The sequence below is a fragment of the Mus musculus genome, chromosome 2, assembly GCF_000001635.26.
Source record: "Mus musculus strain C57BL/6J chromosome 2, GRCm38.p6 C57BL/6J".
Taxonomy (NCBI): domain Eukaryota; kingdom Metazoa; phylum Chordata; class Mammalia; order Rodentia; family Muridae; genus Mus; species Mus musculus.
In genome coordinates, this window is record NC_000068.7 from 70,523,205 (window position 1) to 70,546,965 (window position 23,761).

General features: G+C 41.9%; 1 protein-coding gene and 1 long non-coding RNA gene across 11 annotated transcripts in view; one reads left to right on the top strand and one right to left on the bottom strand.

Annotated features, from left to right (window-relative positions):
• Nucleotides 1-17,681, top strand: part of Erich2 (glutamate rich 2) — a 32,215-nt gene extending 14,534 nt beyond the window's left edge. For 8 of the 10 annotated variants that reach the window (XM_006500028.4, XM_006500029.4, XM_030251959.1 and 5 more), the window contains 7 exons: nt 127-163; nt 4,229-4,321; nt 8,472-8,620; nt 11,038-11,219; nt 12,941-12,998; nt 16,474-16,545; nt 17,486-17,681. In XM_006500028.4, coding sequence (XP_006500091.1) covers nt 127-163; nt 4,229-4,321; nt 8,472-8,620; nt 11,038-11,219; nt 12,941-12,998; nt 16,474-16,545; nt 17,486-17,607 — 713 coding nt within the window. In that variant the 3' untranslated portion in view covers nt 17,608-17,681. Of the gene's footprint in view, nt 1-126; nt 164-4,228; nt 4,322-8,471; nt 8,621-9,809; nt 9,900-11,037; nt 11,220-12,940; nt 12,999-16,473; nt 16,546-17,485 lie in introns of those variants that run through there. The other 2 variants (NM_025744.2, XM_011239740.3) reach the window with 2 other exon arrangements.
• The window catches only part of Gad1os (glutamate decarboxylase 1, opposite strand), a 73,418-nt gene that overhangs the window by 33,265 nt on the left and 16,392 nt on the right, over nt 1-23,761 (bottom strand). The gene's annotated exons all lie outside the window — the stretch shown is intronic.

Here is a 23,761-nt window from a genome sequence, read left to right on the forward strand (position 1 = left end):
TATCTAACTTTCAAAAACAAACAAACAAACAAACAAAACCCCTTAACTATTTCTCAATTAAAATTTTATGTTAGGGATAGCACTGTAGGGAAAAAAATTACCAAATATGTTTCTTTTCTCTTTCAGAAAAACTGATGAGCGGCGCCAATAAAGAAAAGTCACAGTAAGGAAATGCCTTGGCCTGTTAAGTAATTAGAAGTAGATAGCACAAACCAGTTATCACCTAATTAAACCTGCAAAGGCGGCCGTGCGTGGATGGGCTGTGGTTGTTACTTGAATAGAGAGATGTCTAAAATGAAAATTAAACTGTGAAAAAGTGAACCGTCTGTGATGCTCACATCTGCCTCTAATGCTTAAACATAATGTCTTCTGGCTCCTCTGCCTGCCTTTTCATTTCCTCTACTCTTTCCCGTTTCCCTTTGATGCTGCTTCCTTCTTTAGAACATCTCTGTAAGTGAATACTTACTATAAAATTAGTATTCTCAGCTCATTTAACATGCATCATAGTCCTACATAAAGAAAAAACATCACCTTGAATAGTTGAAGAAGCTGGTATTTGAAAATCACAGTGTAGATCAATTGAATTGCAGATAATGAGGTATTAGCTCTACTGATAGCACCAATTCCAAGGCTTGATTAAACTCCTTTACAATACAATTATCTCCTACCTTTTGGGAAAAAATATGATATCCTATGAAAAAATCACAGTTTTAATATTGACCTTAGAACAAATTCCTAGGGCTGGAGAGATGGCTCAGCAGAGAAGAACCTGGAGCCTCACAACCAACTCTAACACCAGTCTTAGGGAACACAATCCTCTCTTCTGGTCTTTTTGGGCATTGCACACATATTGTGCATAGACACATGCAGGCAAAGCTCATATACACAACAAATGAAAAGAGGAAAGGTGCCTGTGTCAGGCCTGGCCACCTCAGTTCAGTTCCAAGGACTCAGACAATCAAAGAAACAACTTCCGGTAATTCGTGTGTGTGTGTGTGTGTGTGTGTGTGTGTGTGTGTGTGTGTGTGTATGTGTGTGTGTGTGCGCACATGTGTGTGCGCGTGTGTATGTGTGTGTGTGTGTGTGTGTGCGCACGCGCATGTGTGTGTATGAGTATGATTGTAGCTCTTGGGAGCTCCAGGTATATTGTCTATCATGCCTGAAGTCCTGGATCATTTTGAATACTATTGGCTGAGAAAAATTCTACTCTATGAAACATATATATTAATTTTCAAACTGTAATAGCTAAAAATGTTCATCTTTGCTTTTTAAAAAAATTATCTTTAATTTTTTTTTTTTTTAACAATCCAGTCATTATCCCCCTCCTGGTCTGCCCTCTGACAGTCCCTCATCCCATTCCTCCTCTCCTGTCTCCAAGAGGATGTCCCCACCCCTCCCCACCCCACCCTGCCAGGCCTCCCCACTCCCTGGGACCTCAAGTCTCTCCAGGGTTAGGTACCTTTTCTCTCACTGAGGCTAGATCAGGCAGTCCTCTGCTGTATATGTGACAAGGGCCTCACATCAGCTAGTATATGCTGCCTGATTGGTGACTCAGTATTTGAGTGATTTCAGGGGTCCAGGTTAGTTGAAACTGCTGGTCTTCCTATGGGGTTGCCCTCCTCAGCCTTTCCTAATTCAACCACAGGGGTCCCAGACTTCAGTCCATTGATTGGGTGTAAGTATCTGAATCTGTCTCAGTCAGCTGCTTTTTGGGCCTCTTGGAGTGCAACCATGTTAGGCTCCATAACATGGTTGCACTCCGAGCACTCTATAAGCACACCTTATCATCAGTAATAGTGTCAGGTCTTGGAACCTCCCCTTGAGATGGATCCCAAGTTGGACCTGCTTTCTCTCAGTCTCTTCTCCATTTTTGTTCCTGCAGTTCTTTTAGACGGGAACAATTCTGGGTCAGAGTTTTTGACTGTAGGATGGCAACCCCACCCCTTACTTGATGCCCTGTCTTACTCCTGAATATGGACTCCATATAAGTACTCTCTCCCCAATGTTGGGCATTTCATCTAAGCTCCCTCCTTTGTGTCCTGAGAGTCTCTCATCTCCCAGGTCTCTGGTACATTCTAGAGGGTCCCCTCTCCTCACTTTTGCTGCAAACTTTATATATCATATAAATATAATACCTAAAAAATAAATCCGTGTAGCCAGGCATTGGTGGCACACACCTTTAATCCCAGCACTTGGGAGACAGAGATAGGCAAATCTCTGAATTCAAGGCCAGCCTGGTCTATAGAACTAGTTCCAGGACAGCAAGGGTTACACAGAGAAATCCTATCTCAAAAAAAAAAAAGCAACAGCAAAAAAGAACTTGTATTTAGGTAGGGAGTGACCTGAGCCACAGATGTGAAGGTCAGGAGACAGCTTCTAGTAGTTGTTTGTTTTTCCTTCTGTCATGGAGGCCTTGGGGCTCAAACTCAATTCATCAGGCTTGGCAGTAACTGCTTTTACCAGATCTGCCATCTCACCCACCCACCCCCAGCCCCCACCCCATATATTTTGCATCAAAGAGAAAGTACTGTAGTAGGTCAATGTCAGAAGATTTACATTTGTTTCAAGTTACAGTCCACTGTAAAAAAAAAAAATGTATAAAGTATACATCTATCTACCTACACATACTTCTGTATATCCTGTTATCTATCTACCTACACATACTTCTGTATATCCTGTTATCACAGAGTTGAAAGCACACTCAAAAAGAGATAACATTGTCCAGTACTAATGTTTAGGCTTCAGCCTCCCAAGTGCTGGGCTTTAAAGGCATGAGCTACCACATCCTGCTAAACTGAGTAGCTTTTAGTTGGAGAAAAGGTTGAATTCATGACTTGTGATTCTTCCAGTACTAATGGAAGTTAACAGGCCATCGGCAGGAATAAGTGACTGTTGTGTCAGTGTGCCCAAGCTGTATTGGTTGCTTCTCTCGTTGCTGTGACTAAATGCCTGACAGAAGCAACTTCAGTGAGGAGGTTTATTCTGGGTCATAGTTAGAATGCACTGCATCATAACCAGGAAGGAGTCCCGCTCCTGGCAGCCGGGAGAGGAATGCGGTGCTCATCATTAAGCTGAGTTCCAGCCCGAAGGATGGTGCTGCTCATATTTAATAGCTTTGTTCACCTTGGGTATCCTAGCCAGTGTTTGTAGATGATGCTGAGCAGGGGTGGGCCTGAAGCAGAGCTGATCCACATCCCACGGGAGACACAGCCCAGGAAGTCAGTGCAGTCCAGACCTGGACAGGGGAGCAGAACACTGTGGTCAGATATCCCTGTGCTCATGCAGGGACAAGAGCAAGGGTGGTAACTGTAGGCATGAGCCTCACAGATGTGTGGTGTGACCATCCCAGGTTCTTTATTGAAAGTTAAAAGTAACTGAGGTTAGTTTTTGAAGACTGTGATGACAGTAAAAATGAAAAACTGTAGTGACCATAGAGAAGAATGAACTCATTCAGAGAATTTCTCAGAGGAGCTTCCTAGGCAAGCTCAGCACCGTTGGCTCCACCTGCTGACTGGGAGGTCCTTTGGTTAGGTAAAGACCTACCTGTGCTAGGTTAAAGAACACTAGTGTTCTCTCTCTTTCTCTCTCTCCTTCTCCTTCTCTCTCTCTCTCTCTCTCTCTCTCTCTCTCTCTCTCTCTCTCTCTCTCTCTCTCTCTCTCTCTTTCTCCTTGTTCTGAGTCTTCACTCCTGTCCCAGCTACAGGGGAAATGGCTGAAGCAAATCCACAATTCGTTGAAGAAACTGTACCCTAGGGTTGTGTTCTGCGATGGTGTGCATGGGTTGTGTTCTGTGGTGGTGTGCATGGGTTGTGTTCTGTGGTGGTGTGCATGGGTTGTGTTCTGTGGTGGTGTGCATGGGTTGTGTTCTGTGATGGTGTGCATGGGTTGTGTTCTGTGGTGGTGTGTATGGGTTGTGTTCTGTGATGGTGTGCATGGGTTGTGTTCTGTGATGGTGTGCATGGGTTGTATTCTGTGGTGGTGTGTATGGGTTGTGTTCTGTGGTGGTGTGCATGGGTTGTGTTCTGTGGTGGTGTGCATGGGTTGTGTTCTGTGGTGGTGTGCATGGGTTGTGTTCTGTGGTGGTGTGCATGGGTTGTGTTCTGTGGTGGTGTGCATGGGTTGTGTTCTGTGGTGGTGTGCATGGGTTGTGTTCTGTGATGGTGTGTATGCTATACAACCTTTTCTAAAATGAATGCTAAGCTGCCTTCTCATTTCTACTTCACTTAAGCAAAGCCCCCTTTGGACGCAGGCCGAGATTATCAAACAAGCTTTATACTTCTCCAGCGCAGATCCCGGGTGGAGCTAATGCATTCTCAGCAAAGTAAGATTTAAATAGTTTTGATTTTTGACTTATATAGTTGATTGATATAAATTGTTTAAGGGCTGAGAAGATGACTCAGTGGTTAAGAGCATTGACCGCTCTTCCAAAGGTCCTGAGTTCAAATCCCAGAAACCACATGGTGGCTCACAACCATCTGTTATCGGGATCCAATGCCCTCTTCTGGTGTGTCTGAAGACAGTAACAGTGTAGTCACATACATGAAATAAATAAATCTTAAAAAAATAAATCATTTAAGATAAAATTTAGATTATAAGTTTTCTGAAAATACTACTAATTCTATTTTTTGGGGAGGGGAGATTGTTTAAACACTTTATTCAGAGACTTGGTGAAGGGTGGTAGAAGTCCACGCTGTCTGCTATCCTGCTCGGGGCAGACCTTACAGATGGCCCCGTCGCTAAGAGCAATACTACTAATTCTAATAGTAATTGGGGGACATTTTCTAAATAGGCTGGATATAGTCCTTTAAAACTAAGAAAGATACTAAATTTTAGGATATTTACTCTCCAGCATAGCCACATTTTGCCAGACCATCTGAGTAACTTCGTAGCATTCAAAACTACTTGATTAAATAAATACCTTCCATATCCAAAATGTTGGTACATACAGTAAAATTTGCAATCTTCCCTCCATTCTCGCTGTTGTGAAAGCTATGAGTCTCTTAACTGTTTTCTTAAGTAGTTAGAGTTCTTCTTACTGTGAACATCACCATCTCAAAAGGAAGTCAGTGGAGTTGTTTTGTTTTGTTTTTAGGAGAAGGGCTGAAGATAGCCCTAGGTAGCGTGGGTTGTCCAGGAATCCTCTCTGTAAACCAGGCTGGCCTCTAACTCATAGAGATCCATCTGCTTCAGCCTCCCACGTGCTGGGATTAAAGGCACGAGCCACTACATCTGCTAAAGTCAGTAGTGTTTAGTTGGAGAAAAGGTTGAATTTATAGCTTGTGATTCTTTAAGTATCTACACTGTAGACTCACAGGAAGTGAGAAGAAAAGGGCTTTGTGCTTTACTGTTAACTTATTGGATCAGTGCTCAGATAGATTTTGGCCGTGGGTGTTCATGGTTGCGGCTTGCAACAGTAGCTAGCGTTCCATGCAGCCACAGGGCAGTGAAGGTTAATCAGAGTATTTTCAACTACTCCAATCCTCTGAAGTGTGTTGGCTAGCTCCCCTACTCAGGGATATAAGTGAATGGATCTGCAGACATCCTAGTTCACAGAGTTTTAGGTATATATGCTGTTTCCTATTGACTTCAGTTATGCCAGCTTTAGCAGTGTGGTACATAAAACAATAATAATGCCTTATAAGAATGACATCTAAAAGTCAACTGTCATTTAGTGAAGAGAAAGGCATGAAAACCCTTTTCTTAGAGTTGGTATGACCATATGTAAGTTCTGGCAAGCGATCCTACGGCAGCCAAACAATGGTCCTGCCATCCCAAGTGATCGAGGACTCAGACTCTCAATGTCAAATTTCTCTGACACAATTAGAAGACCAAAGTGTCAGAACATAAAGCGTCTTCCCGTGCCTTTTTTATGTGTGGAGAAGGGGGTGTGTGGGTTGGTTCCTGCTGTCATTTTTATATCTTAAGTGTACACATGTCATACTTTGACTTTATTCTGTAAGTCCCCTCCCCTCTGCCACCTCTCACCCTTCCCGCTTGCTTCGTCCTTTTCCCCAGTCTGTCTCCCTTTCCACGGTTCTTTTCCATATACTCTATCTACTACTCTTAAGATGCTTTCTTCCCTTTCTAGTTTCATAATCTATACACATGTGTATTAACACACACACACACTCATACATATTATTTTAAATTTGGGTTCGGTATCTGTCTTCATTAGGGTTTCATTACTATGAAGAGACACCATGACCAAGGCAACTCTTATAAAGGACATTTAACTGGGGCTGGCTTATAGTTTCAGAGGTTCAGTCTATTATTGTCATGGTGGGAAGCATGGCAATATGAAGGCAGACATGGCTTTGGAGGAGCCAAGAGTTCTGTGTCTTGATCCAAAAGCAGCCAAGAGGAGGCTTTATTCTGATTAGGGACCTCAAAGTCTACCCCCACAGTGACACACTTCTTCCAACAAGGCCACACCTACTCCAACAAGGCCACACCACCTAATAGTGCCATTTCCCATGGGTCAAGGATATTCAAACCACCACAGTATCTGAGAAAACATGCACTGTCTTGGGCTTATTTGGCTTTCAGTGCATCCATTTTTCTGAAAATGTTGTGATTTCATTTTTCTAGAGTGGTACATAACTATTTTTTTTTTGGCTTTGAGACAGAGTTTCCTGTTTAGCCTGGGAGCTCACTATATAGATCAGGCTGACTTCCAACTCAAAGAATCACCTTCCTCTGCCTCCTGAGTGCTGGGATTAAAGCTGTGCACATCACATGCGACTTGAAGGTGTATAACATCTCATTATGTATATGTACCATGTATTTTCTTTACATATCCATCTTGTCTTGTATAGGTTTACTATTGCTGTGAAGAGATACTGTGACAAAGGCAACTTAGGAAAGATGCATTTAACTGAGGGCTGGCTTACAGTTTCAGTGAGTGAGTCCATGACCATCATGGTGGGGCGTATGGCAGCAGGCAGGCCAGATGGCTCTGGAGCTGAGAGATCACATCTGATCTATGTATTTCAGGCAGAGAGCAAGCAAGGCTAAATTTAGCATAGGCTTTTGAAACCTCAGCCCACCCCCCAGTGACATAGCTCTCCCAACAAGGCCATACCTACTCTAATAAGATACACCTCCTAATACTTCTTAAAACAATTCTACTAACTGGAAACCAAAAGTCAAACCTTTGAGTTTATGAGGGCTATTATTCAAACCATCACATATCCATGGATGAATGAATATTAGACTAGTTCTCCTTCCTGGCTATAGAGTATGGTACAATAATAAACAAATATGGATGTCAAGGTTTTTTATTGGGGCATATTGGATTAAACCTTTCTGGGTAAACAACCAAGAATGGGATAGCTTAGTCAACGATCCTAGGGAAATAAAAGCTCCGTTTATTGTCTCTACAAAGGAATACAGCAGGCCAGTCAACCCATTTGTAAAGTCAAAATCCAAGGACTAGCAAAAAGGATCAGAAGGCCAAAAGGAGCTTGCCACCCAGTCTGATTTCCTGAGTCTAATCTCGAAGACTTACCTGGCAGAGAGAACTAGCTCCTACAACTACATGACCTCCACACACGTGACATGACACATGACCTAACGCACGCAAAGGAAAGGAATGTAACAAGAAAGAAAAAAGCAGAACCCAAGATAACTGATGATACTGAGTGTTTGGACTTCAGTCTTCTTTGAAAGGGCAAAACAAATATAATTTCATCATTTAGTATCTTTCCATGAAGCAGGAAGTGGAATTTTTTTCAAAAGAGAAATGATAAAGCATTGGTTTTGTTGTTGTCATTGTTGTTTGTTTGTTTGTTTAAGACAAGGTTTCTCTGAGTAGCCCTTCTAGGCCTGGAACTCATTCTGTAGACCAGGCTGGCCTTGAACTCAGAGACCCACCTGCCTCTGTCTCCCAAGTGCTGGGACTAAAGGTGTGTAACACACCTGGCTGACACTAAAAGATCCTTCACACTCTGCAAAGGGCTTTGGAACATTTTCACAATCATATCCGGGTTTTTCTATGGATAGAGTGTGCATCCAGGATGCCTTTTCTCAATGTTCCATTTATTGGGATGAACTTTCTAATGTGAAAGCTAAGCTGTTTTACGACTGTAGGGTTAATATTAGTGTGGGAGCCTTACTACGAATATAGTACTTGGCAAACTCGGGCATCTATTTACAAACTTATGGTTTTCTGTCACCACATCACAACAGACTATAAATAATTTCCTAAATGATTCTCTTATGTGCTGTGTGTTGGAACTCTAAAGAGAGTCTATGAATTTATTGTCTACGACAATAAGTACCAAGCAGAAATGGTTTTCCATGAATAATAAAGATTATGCTTTTCCAAAGAGCCAACATACTCTTTAAGTCTATGTTTGGTATATTATATTCTAATTTTCTTTGAGGCATAGCATGCACATGTGTGTTTTGTGAACATAAAACATGACGATCACTGTGACTGAGATGTTTCACTATCTGGCTTTAATGATTAGAAAAGAAGCCTCTTCAAAGAAGAGCGAAGATAAAGTCTCTTTTAAAAGTATTGAAAACAGACCATCCTCAAGGAGTACTGAAAATAAAGATGTCTTAACAAACCAGCAGTCCGGCCTGTGGTCATCTTCCTTCCTAAAAGAAAGCGCAGGTAACAAATAGCATTTGTCTTACTGAAGTGAGTAATTGTGGCTTCCGTTTTAACCCAAAGCTCATGGACATGAGTTGACAATGCTGTCAATGTAAGGTAGGTCAAAGGAAGCAGTACATGTCCAAACTCATATACTGGGTCATTTGATATGCAGACAGATAGGGCATCTGTGGCTATCCATTATATAAGATAAATATTACAGGGTATTAAGTCCTAGAATGGATTAAAATACTATGAAAACTTAACAAGCTAGCATGCTAGGTACCAACTTAAAAACTGGATCCAGTTGTCAGACCAGACACTGACCTTTCTCTTGGGAAGTTCATCTTCTAGATAGAGATAGTTGGCCAGTTCTAACAAAGTAAGTGTTGAAGAATAGATTTTTTTAAAAAAGGAATACCGTTCAATGAAATCCTGTCATTTACAACATAGATGGAACTGGAGATCTTTACATTCCATGAAACAAGACAGGCAGAGAAAGACCGTGCCAAAGGACTCTCATTAGTGGAACCAAAAGTTAAGACTGGAGAGAGGAGGTAACCAGTGGCTGGGCAGAGAAAGGGAGAAGGCAGAGCTGAGGAAAACTGGTCGGTGCAGGTTAGAGATAGGAGTTAGAGTGTTCTGTTAAACAGTAGACTGACCAGAGACAAGGAGAATACACTGTTTCACAAAACTAGACTGATGGCGTCTGTTTTCACCTTGAGGAAGTGATACATTTGATGAGTTATATTTAACCTGCTGTAAACATCACAAAATTTATACATACATTAAACATTACATGGTACTCCATAAATACATGAATTTTTTTTCTAAGACAGGGTCTTTCTATGGAGCTCTGGCTGTCCTGGAACCAACTCTGTAGATCAGGCTCACCTTGAATTCAGAGATCTCCCTGCCTCTGCCTCTCCAGTGCTGGGTTCAAAGCAGTGTGCCACCACCACCCAGCTGAATACAGGCAATTGTTATCAATCACTTTAAAAAATACAAATTTTAAACAGTGATATAAAACACCACCATGAAAGATAATTTGAAGCTGTAAGAGGGGCTACAGTGACATTAACAGCGCCCAGGAGAGAATACTTTGGAACCGGAGATCAGGAAACTCCTTCACAATGCTGAGTGTCTGCCTTGAATGAGGCTATCTTTGTGATGTCGAAGGATGTTGTTAATCACCTATTATGACCCTTCCCCTGATGACATCAGTATGGCACAAACCGGGTGCACCTTGGAGGTTCAGGAGGGCGTGGTTTCATGGAGACTGTAGACGAGACGAAAGCAGGTAGATGGAACCCTTAAGGTCCACTGTCCACTTTCAGGACAGGCATTTGGTTTAGAGTCCCTTTCTTTCTTTCTTTCTCTCTCTCTCTTTCTTTCTTTCTTTCTTTCTTTCTTTCTTTCTTTCTTTCTTTCTTTTCCTTCCTTCCTTTCTTTTTCTTTCTTTTTCTTTCTTTCTCGTCCTTCCTTCCTTCCTTCCTTTTCTTTCTTTCTTTCTTTCTTTCTTTCTTCCTTTTCTTCCTTTTCTTTCTTTTCCTTCTTTTCTTTCTTTTCTTGTCTGTCTTTTCCCAGCCTGTCTTCTCTGGTGCTTTCCCCTGAATGTCTTCTTTTTATTTTCCATCTAAGTGTTTATACATTGTTTATAGTACCTCATGGCCATGATCCCATCAAAGAAGAGACTTTATAGACACTCAGAATCTTCTGAGAAGGAGCTGGGTCTAATGAGTTCAGTCTGCAAGTATGGAAGACCATGGAAAGCCAAAGAAAGGCATAGTAGTCTCATAGTGCTACCCAAAGACCCACATTAGAAGAATTAGAATTCTTTTAAATTCCCCTAATAGTACATTTTAATGTATTTTAGGAAAGAACAATATAGACTGTTGTTATGAGTATCAACTCCAGCCAAACTGACGGGGTTGCCTTAGGAACTTGAATATGGGGTTGTTTCATTTCCATGCCCCCAGTTTCTTCATCAGTAGATGGGAATAGAAACACTACCTAGCTCAGGTGTGAAGAGCACCAGCTCTTAACTGTTCCTGCAGAGGACCCGGGTTCAATTCCAGGCATCTCACAACTATCTGTAACTACAGTTCCAGGGATCTGACATCCTCACACGAATATGGCTGCAGACAAAACACCAATGCACATAAGATTAAATTAAATTTTAAAAAATTTAAAGGAGTACTGTCTTTGATGAACCAAAAAAAAATTAAAATGTAAGTATATAAATAAAAAACACTAACCATCTCATTGGGATGCTAATAGAGGTAAATGACCTAATATACATACAGGTGGGAAGAGTGATGATTTTTGTGTGCTGACGGTTGATATTAATATGTCGGTCTCACGAATGCTCATAAGACCTGGTCCATTTTAACACCTAAACTTTCCATCGTTTGTTGGTTATGTGTGTTCTGTTTCAGGTGAAACAAGCAAGGATTTGGTCCTTGCAAAGCAAGAGGGAAATAGTGACTATTGCCTTAAGGACATTGAAGAGAACTTGTCAGACTCGACAGATGGTGATGGTGAAGAGGACAGCAGCAACGACGATGACGAAGGCCCCACTAAGAAGGCGACTCAAGCCCCACTGGAGCTAATGGCAGAAGTAAGTCTGTGCACATGTGTTATAACCGAAGAGGCATACAGATACTGAAAGAGTTAAACAGGACACAATCTTATCAGCTAGAGTAAATGAATCAGTATATATTAATACTTGTAAAATTAGCCTATTGTTTTGAGGCACAGTGTTTCCCTAAACCTGGTACTTGCATTTTCTTGGCTTAGCTGGAAGCCAACAAGCCTCAGACATCCTTCTGTCTCCATCTTACTCCGCCCACACCCGGAGCCAGTATTTCAGGTGTGGAAAGAACTCGTGGCTTGTTTCACAGGTGCTTGGATCAGAAGTCTGGTCCATGTGACTGTGAAGGTAGCAATCAGAACCACTGAGCCCTCTGTCCAGCCCTCAGAACTTAGTTCTAAATGGTCCAGTGGCAATTAAAAGTATTCACTAAATAGTAACATCAGAAACTGGAAACTACAAACAAGAACTGAAGAAGCTAGTTAAAATTCAAGTTAAAAGAAGCAAGTTAAGAGATCAAGTGGTAGATATTTGGAAAATGTGCAGATAAGCCAATGCATATCATAATTAAAAAGGAAGCAGAAAATTGTAGGCCTGGTAACACACACCTATGATCCCAGGCTGTGTGTGTGTGTGTGTGTGTGTGTGTGTGTGTGTGTGTGTGTGTGGTGGGAGTGGGGAGGAAAAACAAGAGGTCATTTGCTAGAGTTTGAGGCCAGCCTGGACTACTTGAGACCTTGTCTCAAGTAAAGAAAGAAAAAGAAAGAAAGAAAGAAAGAAAGAAAGAAAGAAAGAGAGAGAGAGAGAGAGAGAGAGAGAGAGAGAGAGAGAGAGAGAAAGAAAGAAAGAAAGAAAGAAAGAAAGAAAGAAAGAAAGAAAGAAAGAAAGGAAAGAAAGAGAGAAAGAAAGAAAAAAAGAAAGAGAAAGAAAGGAAAGAAAGAAAGGAAAGAAAGGAAAGAAAGGAAAGAAAAGAAAAAAGAAAGAGAAAGAAAGGAAAGAAAGAAAGGAAAGAAAGGAAAGAAAGAAGAAAGTTTTAAAATAAAGTGTAGCTACAAAGAGGAATGGGGCTGAACCAAAGAAATCCTTAAAGTAAATGATGAGACCAATGTGATGCTGGTTGAATCCACCTCCTCATCCCCAGGCTGCTGAGAAACAGATCTTGTGGCCAGGCAACAGGACTGGGCTCTCCCACCGAGCTCCATCACTCATCTTCAGATACAGACTTAGTCTGGAGAGGTGGCTTGGTGGTTAAGGGCTTTTTCTGCTCTTTCAGAGGACCAGAGTTTGCTTCCCAGCATCCACACTATGTAGCTCCAGGGGATCTGACACCCTCTTCTGACCTCTACAGGCACCTGCACACACATGGCATATATTCACACACACACATGCACACACACATGTATGTGAAAAAAAATAAAAATCTATAAAAATAGGTATGTGTGGTTAGTTGACTGACTACAGACTCATTCATAGAGAAATGTGTAAATGTTAAAAGCAGAATAGCTGCTGGATCAGGTGGCGCACGCCTTTGGTTCCATCACTCAAGAGGCAGAGGCAAGGCTCTGTGAGTTTGAGGCCAGCCTGATCTACAGAGTGAGTTATAGGACAGCCAGGGATACACAGAGAAACCCTGTCTCGAAAAAATAAAATAAAGCAAAATCGGAATAACTAAACATTCATCAGTATTTTTAGGGAGTTTGTTTAAATTTTGTCTTGAAACCACTTAACCTGAAGAATTTGTTTTCCAGTTCCTGAGAGCAGAAATGGGCCGAGACTACCAGCTGGCAAAAAAATTATGTCAGATGAGTAAGTACTTCTCCAGCTATTCCTTTGCTTCTAGGACCAATCTCATAATATGAAGATGTCTGGACTATCCCACTCTAGTGACTTCTCTGCCAGTGTCTCAGAGATCTTTTAGAATAAATTAGTTCAGTTAATCTATAACTCACCGGGACCCCAAGAGCACCTCTGTGTGTATTAAATTGATGTAGACAGACTGATCGCTGTCCTGGAAAAGAGAATCTTCATGACGTAGGAGGCAGTAAATTGCTTTATGCTGCTAGTTTCGGAGAAGAGTCACGGGGCCCGGGAGTCTCTACTAATAGGAGACTCTATTTATTCCACAAATATTCAGCCCTGCTTGTGTGGGAGGCACTTTGTGAGACCCTGGAAAATCAGCATTCTACCTAAACCAATCCCACAGTCAGTCAGGTCTAGTGCTGGACGAACACTAGAGTAAGGAGTAAATGGTGTGTCACGACTGATAGGCGCCATGGAGGAAGCCAAAGTAAGGGAGAGGAGGAGACGGTACTAGAAGGTCAAACGGTTTCCACCGGATGGCCTGGAAGGCTTCATTCAGAGCTTGAGCACAGAACTGAGAGGTAGGGAGCCAGATGATAGGCACACGGAGGAACAAGGCACAGAGCAGGAGGAGCCATGGCTGTGCCCAGAGGGGAGGGGCTTGAGGCAGCCCCCCAAACCAGTATGGGTCAAACTGGGCAAGAGGCAGGTGCTAGCATGCAAGCCAGGGTCATGGCATGGGCACAGGCCGAGTGGGCATTACAGACCTTTCCCCAGCTGCCCTGTGGTAAGTGGGAAACACTGGGAGCTTCCGACAAGAGGAGAGGTAGGGTCTACCTTACCTTTCTAGCTGGTTGGGATTTCTCAAGATGGCTGTGCTTTTCTTGGTGTTTAAGCAGTGAGTGCTTTGATGACTTTCTTAACTCTGTACTTGATAGCTTCATCAAGTTCAAAAATGTCTTGGCCATTACCTTTTCACATACCGCTTCTGCCCTTTTCCTGGGTCTCCAGTTAACAGACAAAATAAATAAATAAATAAAATAATAATAATAATAATGGTTTCTAACATGTATCTTCACTCAGCCCTGAGTTTTAAATCTTAGATCTGGGGGGCTGGAGAGAGGGCCCAGTTGTTAAAAAGCACTGACTGTTCTTCCAAAGGTCCTGGGTTCAATTCCCAGCACCCATGTGGCAGCTCACAACCATCTGTAACCCCAGTTTCAGGTGATCAGACAGCCTCACACAGACAGACATGCAGGCAAAGCAAATGCACATAAAATAAAAATAAGTACCGTTTTCCATTTCATTCTCTGCTCTGGGCATTCTCTGTTGACCTGTTTGGGGGTTATGCACCCTTCTTCCCTGTGGCCAGGCTGCTGCCAAAGCTCTCCAGGGAGTGAATTTCAGAGACTCTCTTTCCAACTTTCCAATGTTTCTTTAATGATTTGGAAAGTTCCCAGCTCTCAGCTGGCATTTGCTGTGTTTCCAACCACTCTGGCCACCTTCTCTTTTCTTAGCTTTTGAAGCACAAAAATGGCTGATATCATATCTGAGCCCATGAGAAATCCTAATCCCGGCAGGAAAAGAAATTTCCTCAAGTCTCCTAAGAATTGTTAGCATGTCTCACGAAAAAGGGCCCATCATCAAGTACATTTGGAGAACCATGATCTGAATATGTGAATTGTTCAGGAAATCCTGTGGCTACTCCTCCATGTAAACTTTACCTCCCAACTGCATCTGACCTGATTTCCCCAAATACTCGACAAGAAATGTGCGTGTAAGGAACAACGGCTACAGAGGGCCTTTGCCTCACAGAAATCCTTAGATTGATGATAAGCATATTTTAGCCTAACTTAAAATATAGAAAGAAGTAGAGTTTTACAAGAAAATATTGGTCAGAGGACACCTCAGGTCATGAAAGGAACTTTTGAGCAGGTGCAGAGTCCAACTCAGACTCATGAGTGTTAGTCACAGTGATTCAGAGGTAGTCACTGGCATGGGGAATTGAGGCAAAAGCCGAGGGATCATTTCCTCTGAGTCAATGGAGCCTTGAACCATCCACAATTACCACACACACACACACACACACACACACACAGAGAGACACAAACAAAACACACGAGACACACACAGAGACACAGACACACACACACACACACAGAGAGAGAGAGAGAGAGAGAGAGACAAACAAAACACACGAGACACACACAGAGACACAGACACACACACAGACACACACACACACACACACACACACACACACACACGAATAGCACGCTTGGTGTTTCAGCGCCCCCTGGGGGCCACCAAGATACTGCATGAGCATGAAACAGGTGAGTGGAAAGAATCAGGAATATTCCTCAAGGCCAGTGGGAAGGAAGTAGAGTGTGATCTATGGAGTTTTGAAAAAACGGGGTGACTCTGAAATGGAACTGTGGCCTCTAGGATATTGGTAGCATATCAACAAGCCCTCCAGAACGTAGTCCAACAGAAGCAACACAGTTACAGCAAGAATCAGCAAAAGTGAAGATTACTTTAAAAAGTGGGGTCAGGCCGGGCGTGGTGGCGCATGCCTTTAATCGCAGCACTTGGGAGGCAGAGGCAGGCGGATCTCTGAGTTCAAGGCCAGCCTGGGCTACAGAGTGAGTTCCAGGGCAGCCAAAGCTACACAGAGAAACCCTGTCTTGAAAAAAACAAAAAACAAAAATCAAAAACAAAAAAAAAAAGTGGGGTCAGGGCCTGGAGAGGGGAGGACGTGGAAGCTATCAGAGGCCAGGTGCAGACTAGGGGTAAAAGCTGCCAGAACAAAGAGGAAGAAATACTATCATTTCCCTATTTAAAACATTGGCACTTCTGGCATGGAAGGGTTGGTACAAGGGAGAAAATGCTGCTCTTTGGGGATAGACAGGACCTTTATGTAGTCACTGGGTGGGTGAGACTGGAGCAGGAGCTGGGTTGGCAGACCTGTCATCCGAGTCTGCACATTTGCAAGACTGTTGCCCTTTGGAGAATTTGCTTCTCAAAGAGCTTCCCTCCCTGGCCTGGGAAGGACCTTGTGTTGAATAGGTTGTGTTCTTTGGACAGGAGGTAGGAAATACAGAGAGCATCATTTCACTTAAAAACATCAAAAATAGGGCTGGTAAGATGGCTCAGTGGTTAAGAGTGCTGACTGCTCTTCTGAAGGTCCTGAGTTCAATTCCCAGCAACCACATGGTGGCTCACAACCACCAGTAATGAGATCTGATGCCCTCTTTTGGTGTGTCTGAAGTCAGCTACAGTGTACTTATGTATAATAATATTTTTTTAAAGTGTTTAAAACTCCAAAAAGAAGTGGAGAATTTTCTTTGTTCTCAGATGTGCATGGGATAGAATTGTGGAAATTCTTGCTTTGTGTTTTCGCCTGCTCTGATTGACAGCTCCAAGGGCTGTTTGCTGAAACACTCTGGATATCAATAACATGTGTTCTGTTGTCCATTTTCAGTCCTAATCTATGAACCAGAAAATCCTGTGGCCAAGGAATTTTTCTCACTTATTGAAGAGATATTGCTGAAGGGTAATTTTTAATTCTGAAATTCTTTTTTTTTTTCCTCATAGAACTGTAAATAGTGTTTAGAAAAAATATTATGAGAGATTATGAAAATACATCTTCAGGGAATGTTAAGGAATGTCTAACTCAGCAGTTCTCAAACTTCCTGTCATTGAGACCCTTTAATACAGTTCTTTATGTTGTGGTGACCCCCAAATATAACATTATTTGTTGCTATTTTATGACTAATTTTGCTACTTTTATGAATCATAACATAAATATCTGTATTTTCTGATGGTCTTAGGTGATCCCTGTGAAAGTTTTGACTCCCAAAGGAGGTCAAGACCCACAGGTTATGAACCACTGGTCTAAATGGTGTTTTAAAATGATGAAGTAAAATCAGCTTGTCTTCTATGAATGGCAAAGGTGACTGTTCCATGGGATGGAACTGCCCAAACGAGCCAGCTCCCTTGAACATGGAAAAGGCAGAATGTGTCACCGTGCCCGTGTGTTACAGTATTGTGTGTCTCACAATTCCAGTGACGCCAGAACCATCTAAATCACCCTAAGCCGATTCCCTTATCCTAGCTCAGAACTTCCTTTCCCTTTTACAGAGTTTGGTTAGTTTGTTGTTGAGACAGAGTAGCAAAGCTAACCCTGAAATCATGATCCTCCTGCCTCAGCTTCTTGAGTCCTGGGATTATACATGAACCATCATGCCAGGCTTTTTAAGGATTTCATTGTCAATAGTAAAGAGTTATTTTTATAGACCTGTGCTTTAAGTTAGTTTTGAACCCACAGTCACTACGTTTGCTTCCGTGTTCTATTTTAACTCTCCACCAAGTTCAGCTAATTTTTCACAGTCCTCAAAATGCACATTTGGTGGTGGAGGGAGTTGAGATATAAGAGTTTTGGAAGAGAGGGACCCTGGGGGACTTGGTTAGCATCTCTCTCCTCTCCGTGGCAGAGAAAGCTCAGGACGAGGAGGACGAAGAGGACAGTGACGAGGACTCGAGCAGCGAGAGCGAGGTGGACAGCAGTGAGGATGGCAGCGAGGACAGCTCGGACGAGTGCGAGGATGGGTCCTAGGGGGCATTGCTGCTGTGAGAGTTATTTTCAAGAGTATATGCTATGCAAATCCAAATATAAAGTAGAGAACTGCCGCGTAGTGTAACTGTGGCTTCTTCGGTGCAGAGTTCAAGTGTTCTACATTCTTAGTTTGAGCTCCTTGCCAAAGTCCAAGGCTGGCCACTTAGAGAGGGAAGCATGGAAGAGATAGAGTGTGTCAGGAACACAGAGTAGGTAGAGCATAAAGTATGCTCTACATACTTTATATAATCTTACAACCCTATGTAGCATGTTAATATCACCATTTTACAGGTGAGAAAAATGAGGCGGTGAGGGTAAATAGTTTTCTCCAGCATGGGTTACCTATTTGCATTGTCTGGATTCGCCTCTGTGACATCATGGCTCAACAGCTGTGCTTTCAATCCCCTTTCAGTGACCACCACATCAAGCCTTAAAAGAATGGAAGTCACTGCTGATGTAGCATGTGTCAGGATCTGCTTCTGCTCCCTGGCAGGGAGAGTAACCTCCATGTTCATGAGACAGGACATTGGTGTTTCCATGACTGTATCCCAGCAACTGGAAAATAAAGGGATGGGGTGGGGTGGGGCCCTTGGTAGCGACAGAATGACACGGTTCCTGCCCCTGGGACAAGGCTAGCAGGTATGGGCCTTCACAAGTGTCGATGGCTGCAGCAGATGGGAGGTTTGTTTGTATAATAATGTACATATTTTCACATTCCTCAGAGGAAAGTCCTCCCTGTTAACGTTAATGACTCCTTGATAATTGGAGACAGCTTGAGTCTGGGAGGCAAAGGTGTGGCTGATGCCTCAGCAAAATGGTACCTTCAGGACAGTTTGTCTCTGGGACCTTCAGGGCAACCCCTAAGGGTGTACAAAAGAACTCTAAGAACATGAGTTTAAAAATATGTAATGTCTCAACTATGCAAAAATATAAGGATGTAATATGCACTGTCTAAGGAACTTCACAGATCTATAGGAACAGAGGTAGCTGCTCTATGAGCCAGTTTGTCAGAAAGATACACAGGCAGATACAAATGCAGGCAGATTCCTGAGTTCAAGGTCATCCTGGAACAGTTCGAATTTAGGTCCAGGCTTGGTTGGAATGGTAATTCCAAGGCAGGGTCCTAGTCAAGTAGTAACTGAAGCAGGTAGATCTCTGAATTCTTTTGCAATGAGAAGAAGAAGAAGAAGAAGAAGAAGAAGAAGAAGAAGAAGAAGAAGAGGAGGAGGAGGAGGAGGAGGAGGAAGAGGAGGAGGAGGAGGAGGAGGAGGAGGAGGAGGAGGAAGAAGAAGAAGAAGAAGAAGAAGAAGAAGAAGAAGAAGAAGAAGAAGAAGAAGAAGAAGAAGAAGAAGAAAAGAAGAAAAGTAGTGCTTGCTGTCTCCTAAGAATCAAAGGGCTGGGTAACAGGATGCTTATTCATAAGACAATCAAAGGGGAACCTGGAATAAATAACTGAATTGATATGTAAATAAAAACCCAGACTTTTGGTCTGCATGAGCTAAACTAGCAGAAAGTGATAGCAGTTCTTTTTTAGAATTTTTCCCTAGCAAGATCTGAGCTATCTGAACATCTCTGGACAGTGAAAACAGCTCTTTAGGAATATTTTTCTATAAGAATTTTTCTGATTTTAGTCAGAAAATCCATGGAGAGTGAACACAGCTCTTTTAGAATGCTTTCTAGCATCCAAAGAAGGCTTCTGGAAGAGCAAACAACTTTAAGATTTTTTTTTCTGGCTTTCTGGTTTTGATCAGGAAACTGGAGAATTAGTTTTAGAATTTCTCTAACAGGATTTTTGACTCAGTCAAAAAATCCAAGAATTTTTTTATAGTGTAAGGGTCCATGATTCTCAGAAGAATGACACCCCGAACTCAAATAGTATGTAAATACAGAGTGTTTTATTCTGCAGAACTCTGCCATGCTGGGGTCTCCCATTACCAATCTAGAGAGACAATCAAGTGAGCTCACAGGCCTGAATTAAATAAAGCACATTAGGGAATTCCAGACTTTCATCTTACTCCATCTCTAGGGACATTCCATAACCCGGGCACCGGGGCTGTAAACTGTTGCTGAGCAAGTAGGTCAGAAAGTCTGGAAACTGCTGCTGACCCATTGCTCTTGCCTCAGGCAGGTAGCAGAGCAGCTGCTAAAGCCTGGGCTTGCCCAGTCCAGAATTGCCAATTTGAAGACTGTCATGGAGTCAGCAGAGCCTTCTCAATAGCTGGTTTTCTGACTTTGGTCAGAAGACCCATGAGCCATCCAGAGAGCTTTTAGAAGCAGAGAGAGTTTTAGAAGCAGAAAGCTGTATGTGTCAACCATAGTTTTCAGAATAGCAAGAGAAATCTGTCTAGAGCAGAGCAGGAAAGAGAGCATGTGGAAGAGAGAGAGTAAGAGAGACAGACAGACAGACAGACAGACAGAGAAGAGAGAAGAGCAGAGCAGAGCAGATCTGGAAAGCCACCTCAACAGAACATAAGCCACCAGCTTGGACCCACAATTTGACTTCGAGTCTTTTGTTTTCGCTGCTTCCAGACACCCCTTCCCTCAGGAACCCCTCTCTAGGCCGAGGCTGGTCCTTAACATAGGCATATGTATGTATGTGTGTGTGTGTGTGTGTCTGTGTACATGTGTACTCTCAAATTAATAAATGAAAAGAAAGATAAATGTATTTTTGATATAACACTGGAAAGGCTTTGTATTTATGCATCAACTGATGTTATTTTTCTAATTCTGTACTTTTTAAGACTTATTTTATTGCGTGTGTCTCTGGGTGTGCCAGCCTGTCTGTCTGTTTGTCTGAATGTATATGTATTTGCCTCTGGAGTCCAGGGGGGACATTGAGTCCCCTGGAACTTGAGTTTCGGGTGATTGTGAGCCACCTAATATGAGTGCTGGAAGCCAAACTGAAGTCGTTTGCAAGAGTAGCCAGTGCTCTTAACCACTGAGCCATCTCTCCAACCCCAAGATTCAATATTGTTTGAGAAATTTCTGTCACTTTTAAATTAGCTATGAGATAATTAAGAAAAAATGTTAAATCATTCCTAAATAATTTCTTTATGACTATGCCAATCTGAATTGAGGGCAAGATCTCTTTAACTTTTCAGATATCACAGTGTCACGGTATATCCAAAATACAACATAGTTCACAAAATGCTCCAAAACTGTTCCTGAAAACTAAGTTTGATTTATGTGTGCACATGTGTACACCTGCACACACATTTTGCCACAGTGTACATACGTAGGTCAGAAGACAACTTATGGGAATCCATTCTCTCCTTCCAATTTTACAGGAGTTCCAGGCATGAGACTTCTATTGTCAGGCTAGACAGTAAGTGCCTTTACCCACTAAGCCACCGCACCAGCTCACAGACATGCACAGTTCACACTAAAGCAGCTTTACCAATAGAGACAGACTTAAGGGAAGACAACACAGAAAAAGATAGAGCTCAGGAAAGAATCTCACTGGAAGAGTAGATAAATTATGAAAGCTAGAGATCCAAACATTATTCAGCAAACCTATAAAATGAATAATAGTAAAAAACACACACCTCTAAATAATAACCTTAAATATATATGCATATGTTCTACATATGAAATATATTTTCAAGGCAGTATTTCTTTCCTAGACTAGCCTCTAAGTGCACACACTATATAGCAGAATATTATCTCAAATTTCTGATCTTCTCAAGTGTTGAAATTACAGGCATGCACCACCATGTCCAGTTTTATGTAGTTCTGGTTATCAACCCCAGGGCTCTGCATGCTGGGCAAGCATTCTACCAACTGAGCTATATCCCCAGCCCAACATCTCTCAAAATAAATGGTTTTAATTCTCCAATTCAATGATGCAGAATGGCTGAATGGTTTAAAAAACAAAAGCCAACTATTTGCTGTCTGCAAGAAATTCACTTAATGAATAAAGACACAATAGAAATGGAAGGACAGAAAGTGTTTCAAGAAAACAGAAACCAAAATCTAAGAGGAGTAGCTATACTCATATATGACAAAGCAGTCTTTAAGCCAAAGTGGGTCAAAAGAGACTTTTAAGGCTACTATAAAAAGGGAAACAATCTATGGATATCACCATTGTAAGTACTTACTCATTATATTATATTATGATATATTTAGTTTTATAAAGCAAACACTGGTAGACTATAAGGGGACAGATTAATCCAAATATAATTATACTGGTGATTTCAATACTTAAGTTTCATCAAAATATGGATTATCTTGACAACTCCCCAAAAATATCAACAAAGGGATAGGAGGGTGAAATGGAAATTTCAGGGTTAATTGGAGACCCAGCTGTGTCATCTGATTTTTTTTTTCTTTCTGGAAACTGTCTTATGAGAGGATGTTTTGCTGAAGCAGTCACATGAGAGGATGTTTTGCTGAGAACAGACATGTGGTGTTTTCTGGAGACTGCCTGGTGAAAGGGCTTGTGATGTTTGGTTGGAGCAGATGCTTGAGAGGATTTGTGATTTTTGGAAAGAGTATAAATATAACCCAACAGATAGTGGATGACACTCTGCCATTGCTTTGTGTTGTTGGTCTTTATTGGGCTTCGCTGGTGCTGGTCTTCGCTACAACACTCTTGCATTGCTTCTCCTTGCTTTCTTCTCTGGACTTCACTTGTCTTAACTTCATAGAGAGAAACATACCACAGAACTTCTGGTGGTGTTCTAGCTGCTTCTTGCCACTTTGATGGACTCATGCCAATAAGCAGAGCCTTGTGGTTTCTTCTGGACAGAGGCACTCTGCTGATTCATGTTTGGTGTTTTGTTAGTGGCCTGGACTGCAGACAATGAAGCTTGAAATTGCCTCCAAGGAACTACTCTACACAGGTCCACATCCCCCTTGTCCTATTAGCCATCTTCCTCCCCTACCTTCGGTTGGTGGGCAAAAAGGGAGGTTAAAGCAATTAAGAGCCCTTATTAAAGTAGGTTTTTGAAAAAATATAAGCCTACAGGAGAGCCCTGTCAAAGGTACTTTCTGTCAAACCTGATGACCTAGGTTTGATCCCTAGAATCCATATGGTAGAAGAACCTACTTCCAAAAGTCACTTATGACACCCTCCAATATATGCCATGTTACACACACACACACACACACACAATGTATGCACTAAACTAAAAGTCCGTTTTTGAAAAATCAGCAAAGAACAGAGCATGGTGGAACATTCCCATAATCTCAACATTCAGATCTTCCAGGCAGGCAGATCTGTGAGTTCAAGGCCAGTTTGATCTATGGAACAAGTTCTAAGACCACCAGATCACTGACTTAATTTCATTCCAATGATGAAAGAAAAAGCCAATATGAGCAAATCAATAAATTTAGTGTGCATGTAAATAGAATCAAGAACAAATAACGGTCACACGGTATTACCAAGAGATAAAGATAAAAACTTTGACAAGATTCATCATCTTCTCCAGTGCCTGGAGATTCTAACTACCCCTGGAAGGAGCATGCCTTGATATAATAAAGTTATAAGTGACAAATCTCTTGCAACGATGGAATAAGATGAAGGTATTAAATCAAGGAGAAGATATGGGTACACTCTCTCCACTCTTATTTGATTAATTTTTTCTTTTAATCATGGTGGTAAATAAAAAGGAAAAAAATCAGAATTTACAGATGACATGATCCTACGTGAAAGACTCTTAACTAGACTCCACCAGAAAGCAGTTCTGCTGAGTACTCTCAGCAAAGTGGCAGGATTAAAATATTTCTATACAAAAACGAGTAGCTTTTTATAGACTAACAATATGCTGTGACAGAAATTAGGAAAGTCATTCACAATAACATTTTTAAATGAATTGTACCTAAGGAAGAGGGGGCAGATAAATTGTAAGGCCCAGGGTACCCAGAAATCAGCTGTGAGAGTGTATCTTCCGGAAATGACAGGAAAACACCCATGATGCCTCAGCAATATGACTGCCTAGACAAGACCTGAAGAAGTACATCACCGGTAAGACTCGCTAACAGTGTCTCACCTATAGACAGAGAAGTTCAAGCAACTTAGGCAGTAGTTCTCAACCTGTGGGTCACAGTTCCTTTGTGGAATAGAACAACATTTTCAAAGGAGTCACATGTTAGATATCTTGCATATTAGATATTTATGATTCATAACTAACAGTTACAGTTATAAAGTAGCAAT